We start from the raw sequence: 9458 nt of genomic DNA on the forward strand, positions 1-9458 counted from the left end.
TTCTGTGATTCTATGGTTCTGTGAATTCTGAGGGGAAAGAAAGAGTTAAAGTATTTTATTTAGGGACAGCTGTAAGATTTAGCTAAGCTATGCTAATACATAAGTATAGCACCAAAAGTTATTGCAACTAGAAAAAATGTAAATAAATGAGAAGAATGGCAAAGGCTCTTCATGAAAAATAAAGAGGAATATTTATATAATATTCCTGAAGATAATAGAGCAACTTTAACACTAAATACTGCACACAAAGTAGCAGCATACTTATACCGCTTAAAAAATGTCCAATTTCTTTATTTTCACACTTGAAAAAACAAGTCAGCTTCAAAATATAGCTCTTTCTGCTTTACATCCAAACATACAACTTGTGGTTAAAATTTGTAGGAATTATGCCAGCAATTTGTTGCATGCATATGATTAGTTACAGCATGGAATCAAAATATTTCTGAACAGAAAAAAAATCATCTGACTCAGTTGAGTCATCTTTTTAATAATCAATGTCAGATCTTTGCACAGCCGTACATATCTGTAAAACAAGATGGATAGAACATCTTTTGACTTAACCTTCGAAGAGGCATATCTATAATTAGTGGGATCTTGAATAAAATTTATTTCTGAAAAGACAAAATTATCTTTTTTGGAAATTGTCTAATGGGTTTTGAAATAAAACTGTAGGGGAAAACTAAGCAGAGAGAACAAAACCAGGTATTAAACCTGGATCTGGTATTCATAGAATCATGGAATGGTTTGGGTTGGAAGGGGCCTTAAAGATCATCTAGTCCCAACTCCCCTGCCATGAGCAGGGACACCTTCCACTAGACCAGGTTGCTCAAAGCCTCATCCAGCCTGGCCTTGAACACTTCCAGGGATGGGGCATCCACAGCTTCTCTGGGCAACCTGTTCCAGTGCTTCACCACCCTCTCCACGAAGGGTGGTATTACATGACGTCACTCTCTCAAGAGGGCACTGGAAGTCAGTGAAAGACTTACATGCTAGAAGCCGAGCGTTTGGGTAAGGGCTTTCCTAATGGGGTTGATAGAATTTTGAAGCATTGGTAAATGTAAATATTTTTGGACTGATTTAAGGCTCAGTGTCCTGACCCACCTCAGAATTCTGACAGAACTCTAGAGAGCCGTTTACAGTGCTTAGAGTCTTCAGAACGTGATATGCACAAAAGGTATTGATGACTTACACATCAGTGTAAAATACATCAAGGATTAGCATTTTGTAAGTTCTCTTTTTTTGTGTTTAGATTTCTTTTAATTGTACCCTCTTAATTTTCTCATGTGGTTTTTCGTATGTTCTAGCTGATATTTTGACAGAAATTATTAATAAGTTTCCAGGGCAAAGAGAAAGGATGAGGCTGACTTGCAGGAAGGGCCTTCAAGGAAGAAAGGTAGCTGGAGGCTTAAGGGAACAAGAGACAGTGCAGAGGTCAGAACGGCATCTTCCTATGGCCGCGTACCTTATGCTTTGTTTTATAACTGGTGCTGTCCCAGTAATGACACAGCACGAGCTTTTCTATGCAACCACATCTCTCTTCTCCTTGGGGTTTGAGCCAGCGTGGTATGTAGAGGCAGAGGCAATCTCTGTCTCCTAGGCTTTGAGGAGAGAGTTTCGCATGGAAACTTTCTTTGTAAACCTCCTGGCATGTGGAAAAGCAGGATTCTCAGTCTCATGGGAACAGATTGCTGGGACCAGGATTCAGATGATTAATTTGGGCAGCAGCTGTGTATAAGAGTGTTTGGAGGGTTGCAGAAGAAAAGGCTAAAGCTGGAATGGAGTAAGTCTGTGACTCCATTTAGGATGCGCCTGTGTGCTGTGAGTCACCGGCTGCATGTGCGAGGTGAGAATTATCTTGGCATAAACTGAAGAGTTTCTTCTCTTCCAGAAAATGAATCACCTGCTTCTGAGTCTGTCTTTTTTTGTTAATTTTTATGAAGTAAACAGTTCTTGGGGCTTCAGCACATTCAAACATTTGGTTTTTACTGGCATAGCAGAGGACCTTTCAAGCGAGGGAACTCACTCACCTATGAGGGCCAGTATTTTTTAGACTTTTCCCAGAAACATGTCTGAGTGATCAGTACAGTGCCAGAAACACTGTCCTGCTGGCACTGCAGCCTTATTCCCAGAAGTATCCCTGAGTAGAGACACTAAGTCAGTCAAAACCGCAAGTGTTCTTTATTCTTAGTCTGCTTCTATTTATTCTTCTTACTTTGTCCACTTCTGTCTTTATATGGAGGAATTTTCTTATGTTAAAACCTGGGAAAAAATGAAGAAGTTCACAGGTTGTGAAACCTGGAAACACTGTGCTTGTGCCAGAAGTTGTCCTGGTATCAAGGAAGCTCCAAGCTGTTAGTTTTCTCTTAACTGGTGTAAAAGCTGTGAGGGTGGTGGTTTGACCTGATCTTGTAGAGAAGAGAGGGGCATTCTGGGAGGGGTCCGGCAGTGCCAAGAGAGCCATCAGATTCTGCATGTCATCACAGGTGGTGCCACAAAGGTCTTTGTGAAACTTCACATGAGATACAAGGTGCCTTGCAACAACAATTAGATTATTTGAATTCTTATTTTTCTTGTTCTTGGGGAAGTATTATCTGTTTAGATGTGATCATTTACTTTCTTTATTTTCCTTTTTACATATAAAGGGAAGAGCTAATGTAATTCACAGGTTTTGTTGCAGATGTTACCACAAAATGTAAGTGGCTGGATTTGGCGCATTGGGAGCCCCATTAGCTGTGTAAATGGATCTCTCTTGGCATTGATGTGCGTTTGACATGCTGTATGATAGAAAAGGAGCAATTTCAGGTGGCCAAGTCCCATTTTCATGTATTTCTCTGATGCTCACCAAGCAGCTTAGACTTCAGACTCTTGCATCTCTTGTAATTATCTTTGCATTTTTGATTGCGTCAGTTCAGTTTGTGACTTGAGGACTTCCTCGATGGTGACTTTGCCACCTATGTTACGTGGATTTTAAAACAATCCAGTTCATTTTTTTTTTTTAGTCCAGCACTGTATCATTATTATCTCAGAAGATAAGACAGTATGCAACTGACTGCACTTTTTATTCAAAAAAGATAACATATCTGTGGTGTGTGATCAGCTGAACTGAATTTCTGTGACCAAAGGAGATGTTGAGATAGTTATGTTGTTCTTGCTTGATCATGAAGACCTGGCACTTCATTATTCCCCAGTAGAACTGTGGAACCAACATGTTATTTCAGTCACACAAAAGTTGATTTCTTGGCTAATCAGTCATTTGGAGAGCCCTGCCTGCTTTCTGCCTTCTCTCTCTCTTTTAAGAATGTGTTTGTGAAATATTTTGGAAGATAATTCATATGACTTCTTTTCCCTTGCTAGGCAAAATGCAATTTTTTTTTTTTTCCTTTTTTCCCTCATGTCTGCATAGATGAAATTAAATATGGAAGGCATTGGGAATTTTTCTATATTGTTAATTAGTATTTTGTTGGGTCAAGTGCCTTCTTTTACATATGGTGTGTTTTGTAAGGTAATGAGATTGTTAAATTGTGCATATTTTTCATACCAAATATAATTGAACTTTTTGCAGCATAGAAAGTATATGATGTGTTTATTAATCTAGTATTATAACTATTGTGAACTTCAGTCACTGGAGCTAATCAGTAAATGGCTTGTTGTTACAGCTAGTTGATAAGTTTTCATTCATGGATTTAAATAAGTACTTTTAGTCCTTATTTCTCTAACTGACCTGACTTTCCCATGATACGACAAAGAAAAACAGTCTGGTGCTACAATGCAGGCTACTTACTTGGTTTGGTATATAACAATTTCTAGGGAGAAAGAAGTCAGAAAAAGAATCACTACAGTTCTGAAGATGACGATGTTACTGCATTATGTCATGGAATCATAGAATGGTTTGGGTTGGAAGGGACCTTAAAGATCATCTAGTTCCAGCCCCCCTGCCATGGGCAGGGACACCTTCCACTAGACCAGGTTGCTCAAAGCCACATCCAGCCTGGCCTTGAACACTTCCAGGGATGGGGCATCCACAGCTTCTCTGGGCAACCTGTTCCAGTGCCTCACCACCCTCTCTGTCCAGTAATTAGTTTTTCCACCATCAATATCTTTTGCACATGTGTAAGTAGGATTGGTCATCTTGAGTTTTCTTTCTTTTCTAAAAATATTCAACTTTTTAATTATTAGAAAGAACCATTAGGATTTAGCTATGATTGCAAAAATCATTGGCAGAGTTGCTTTTAATTATGATAGTTTAATAATTTTAAATTACCATTTTATCTTTAATAATACTCTGATAGGATATTTACTTCAATTAATCTCTTCTTTCCTGAAATTTGGCACTTCTTGAAACATGGAAAAGCTTTTGAGAAAGCTTTTTGTTAAATTTCAGAATAGCTAATTAAAAACATTTTGAAGTATAAATTCTAAATTAGATTACAGAAAATAAGATCTTTCTTCATTTACTCATAACAGTAGCTGTCTTTAGTATTTTCATGTATTAAAGTAGTCTTACCGTGTTAATCTGAGGATTGTCTGCACGTGATGGGAAAAAAGAGGAGTGGGAAAGGAAAAAGGCAGGATAACACTTTTAAATGAGACAAGCTTAAATATTGAGACACATAAAAATATTATTGGAAACAGACTTTTGGACCAGTTTCCTTTTGCAACCACATACGTGCTTTTCCATCATTCTCATATTTTGAGAGTGTGGGTGGAAAATAAGCATATTAGCCTTAATGCAAAGGATAAGTCTGTATCATCATCAAATTTGTTATGCTTGCTTGCCTCTTCCACAATGTTTTTATTCAGCAAAGACAGTGTGACAGGTAGGTACATTTATAAAATTTGGGGAAGATTATTTTGCGTTAAATGTCTGTTTAGCAAGATGCCACCTACATAAAACCTCATGTGTATTTATTATTGGAAACAGTGTGAGTCTCTTCATAGATTTATTATTTGTGGGAAAAATTCTGCTTAATATTGCGTTTAATAATTGAATCAGTCCACCTAGTATCTTCAGGCCCAATTCAGAATTACACCCTAAAACCAACAAAAATGGCTTTAGAACCAGGCATATTTTAGCACCTATTCTTTCTTTTAACTTAAATTAGCTGTGATGTTTAGTCACGTATTTTACTTGGCGATGTTTTATTTTTCAGGATGGGAAGAAGAAGTTTGACAAGGAAAGTGAGAAATATTATTCCATCCTAGAGAAGCACTTAAATTTGTCAGCAAAGAAGAAAGAATCTCATTTGCAAGATGTAAGCATAAAACACGCTCTTACCCAGTTTCACATTTGCATAGCGATCAGGGTAACAACCTGTTTCTCTTCAAGACATGCTGTGTTTTTTTAATGTGACATTGTGGTGATTTCTTGTAGTCATGCTTGTTGTGAATATAAATTCTTGAGTGGGATTAATGTGACCCTAGTAAGAGTTAAATATTTTAACAAGGCAATGTTCTACATGTCCAACTTCGTGTCCTTCAAGTATAGCTAATGTTTATTGGTTGCAGCAACGGGATTCTTTTACTACAACTAAAAAGTGACTTTTATAGGATATATCTGAAGTTTCTGAAAGTGAAATAATTAATTGCTTTTTTTGCTTTTTAATTTATTACTTGATGAAATTATGCTTCTGTTTCACATAAATTTTAATCTGGGAGACTGAACTGAGATCACTTTACTGATGCTTTTTAATGCTTCTTTTTTCCTCTTTTTCACTGTATCTTGAGATTGCAGCAGTGTGCTCTGAAATTGTATCCACAACTTCAGCTTTGAAGAGTCTCTGTGGTTAATTATTTTCTGTTAAAAAAAAAAAACCAAACCATGAAAACTTCTAGCTCAACAGGAGGATTCTAGTCCTTTTCAGTATGCTGATAGAAATAATTATGATTTGTCTTTGAGGCAAATTACAGTAAAACCAAAAATTGGTTATTAATGACACTTTGGGTTTTGTGCCAAAAGTAGTTTAAAATTATTTTGATGGAATTACTTTTGTCACTGTGATTCTTAAATCATGAGGATTAGTTTGCAGATGGAGTTTTCACAGAAGATGTGGCCAGTACTCCATCACAAATGGTGGGATTTTTTTTTCATGTTTATCAATAGTGCTATAATGAGAATTAAATGAGGCTTAGGAATTCAAAATTTCTCATAATATTTATGCCATTGCTGTCTACATAATAATCAGTCTAAATAAAATATTAGTTATGTAGGATTGGTTAATTGTTCCTCTTGTATGTCAAACTTTTATATGTACAGCTTTCACTTTTCCTAAATATCCTGTGGACTGATAAAGAAGCAGTTCTGTTAGAGGCTAAGCACCAGCCGAGCGGGGAAAAAAAATCTTATAAAAATGTGGAAAAGTGAACTAAGCACCTATTTACTCTAGAATAGTATTAAAGTAAAATAAATATTTTACTCTTGTGACATGAGAAGAATTACAGTCTAAAAACAGCAACTGAAGTGAAAAGTAACAACTGTGAATCTAATAAACTGTGGTACAATAACAGTGGATTTGGCTCAAGTATATAAACTGATGGAAAACCAGAATAATTTTTTCCGCTGTGTCCTTAAGTGACATCTCTGCACTTAAAAATCTTGTGAGGCTGAGGTTTTTTGCTTCTCTGGATGCCCTTCTTGTAAAGTGTCTCGGGCATAACTTGTCCTTTGTGTCTTCCCGGGTTTTATGCAGCTGTAGGTGTGCTGAATCAGCAACACAGGCCCAGCATAAGTAGAAGGTACAATAGCAAATTACACCCACAATGGCAACTGGGGGGAATTTTGGTCTGTACCTGTGCTGTAAGTAAAAGGAGGCCAAGCACCAATTCCTGGCCCAACATCCAAGTGATGGCTGTTGACTGACATCCAAGGTGGTTCGGGTGAGCCCAGTTTATAGCCCATATGTCCAAGTCAGGGTTTGTTGGGGCAGCCCAGAGCAGAGCCAAGGCACAAGCAAAGAACCAAGTGGCGCTGACGGCGGGGGCTTTAGTTCTCAACACAAGTGAAGGGAAGTCCATGCCTCAAGGCTCACGTCATGCATTTCGTGAGAGGGGAATACCATTTTGTGACAGTGCTACTGTCACACTGAAAAATATTCCTTTTTTAACCCACTGCTTCTTTGAATGGTTGAGGTTTCTTCATACGTCATCACATTACGTGGGTTAAAGGGTACTTGTATGAGTGAGGAGTAGTTCTCACACTGCATTGGGCTGTTTTACGTGTCTCGCTTGAGTGCAATTGAAAGCACCTTAATTAGGCATCTAAAGTTTTATGGTCTGAACATATTCTATAGAGAGTGGTTTGCATATATTCATCTAATTGAAATGTGTTGGATATTTTAAGAGCCTGCAAGACTGCTTCTGCAATTTGCATAGATAATTAGACTCTTTTTCCTTTAGCTTCAAAAAGAAACTTCATAATACTATCTTTTCACTGCCTATGGAAATCCACAGTGGAGTTGAAAATGGTCAGAATTGAGTGATGTGAAAAAGTTAATAAATTCCTGATTTTATTTCTCTGAAATCTGTACCAGAATCAGGTATAAATATAGAGCAAAGGCTTGAGTCTCCAAGTGAAATTCTGCTATACGTTTTAGTGATATCCTACATCAATGAAAATATTATGCACTGTAACTACATATCATACTAGAGACTCAAAATCATATCCATCAAATCTTTTTATTTTTCACATGCTGTTTGAAGTTGTAGAAAAGTGTGTGAAAATCTTTTCAGCTGTTGAAACTTTAAAATCACTTTCAAAGTGGTTCTTACAAATCTGAATCCTTGGTGTTCACACGAATTCATAAACTTCTACAGAAGATGTATTTTGGAAATTATGATTTAGTCCCTATACGCTAGTGGTGATTATGGCCCTAATTTAGGAACCCATCCATATTTGAGATGGCACTTGCGCTGTCATAAGTATCATTACAACTACAGTCTGCTTAAATGCTGTTCAGAATAGAGATGGATTTAATTAGATGTCTAAATACTTTTGCTGAGTTGAAGCCTGAAACAGTTCATTTCTAAACCCAGATTCTATTTTTTGCTTACAATTAGATGTGAGAGCTGAGGTCTGTCTCAAGTGCTTGTTGACTGCACTTCTGTGAGCAAGGGCTTGCTGGATCATGTCCCGGAGAGCTGGCACCTGGTTCTGCTCAGCTATGTAGCAGTGCCTTTGTGATGTATTTTTTGTGAAATAGAATTATTAACACAAAGTACCAAAGAAAACAGTAGCTGGACACACTATATGAATAGCACATGGCAGAGTTAATTCTGTGGTAAAGGCCTTAATTATTGGAATTTTGACTACTCGGTTTCTGCTTCATAATATTAGATTTGTACTTAATTTCCTGCTTAATTTTTTATAAGCATGGGAAGGAAATGGTAGTAGTGAATCACTTGAAAGACATAGTTGAAACCCATGCTTTCCAGTAGTGCTAGTGCACCGTGCTGGGGAAGTGGAGCAATATTGTTAAGAGGCTATGTGGCCGAATCACAATAGTGCCATGTCCTTAACTAAAGATGCCATGTTAATTATATGTGGTGCTATTGATGAGCAAGTCCTTCCTGAAGGAAAACACTGACTTTTGCAGTTGTACTGTTTAAAGTACTAAACCTCTGTTATGATGTGTTCACTGTTTTAGTGTTTGCTATCAAGTGAAGGCAACATCTAGCTTTTCCAGTTTTCCCATATTTGTTATTTTATAATGCCAGAATTGAACTAGACAATATACAGAAGTGTACTGCTATATTTTAACTGGCATATGTCAAACATAGCTGAACTGGTTTTACTCATATTGCCAATACTTGATAAAATTTCTTTTTGACCTAAGACCAAACCCTAACTAATGCAGCCCAAAACAGATTTGCTTGAGAAAATGATTTGTTATAAAGAAGGATGAATTAAAATGGAATCTGCATCTCTTCTAGGTGTTATCTACATACTACACTCCTTGTCTGCTAGGTCCCTCTCCCATGGGTTGTTTAAACTGAGGATAAAAGCCCATTACTCTTATCAGCTGATAAGATTTAGTTCTTAATTGTTTAGGCAGAAGACTTTGTTTTGGTACTAAACTTGCATGTCAGGTGGTGTTATTCAGGCACTTCTGACAACTATTGCCTTGTAGTTCTTGCATTTGAAAAGTAAAACATGAAAAATAATTGATTTATGAGGTTAAGGACTGAAATGTGTTTATATTCCAAGAGCCTGTGACTCGTACTGTGAAATAATAAGTTCCAAGATGTCATTGTTAAAGACAGTCTATTTAAGAAAGAAATACTTTTTGGGAAGGTACTTGAAGCTGAGAAATACACATATTTCAGTGCATCCGATACCAAACATTTCAACACAGATATTAATCTTTTTGCCTTTCCTTAATTCCTATCCTACTTTCTTCTATTTCTTTTTCTAAACTTTCCATATACCAATGACAGAATTCCTACTGCCACTTTCCCCCCCCCCC

General features: G+C 37.0%; 1 protein-coding gene across 1 annotated transcript in view; it reads left to right on the forward strand.

Annotated features, from left to right (window-relative positions):
- Positions 1-5150: 5150 nt before the first annotated feature.
- ARHGAP42 (Rho GTPase activating protein 42) overlaps positions 5151-9458 on the forward strand; it is a gene marked incomplete at both ends in the record, with an annotated part of 47466 nt that continues 43158 nt past the window's right edge. The window contains one exon of the mRNA XM_010148206.1: positions 5151-5252. Coding sequence (XP_010146508.1) covers positions 5151-5252 — 102 coding nt within the window. The remainder of the gene's footprint in view (positions 5253-9458) is intronic.

Source organism: Eurypyga helias, unplaced genomic scaffold (assembly GCF_000690775.1).
Source record: "Eurypyga helias isolate BGI_N326 unplaced genomic scaffold, ASM69077v1 scaffold19493, whole genome shotgun sequence".
NCBI lineage: Eukaryota > Metazoa > Chordata > Aves > Eurypygiformes > Eurypygidae > Eurypyga > Eurypyga helias.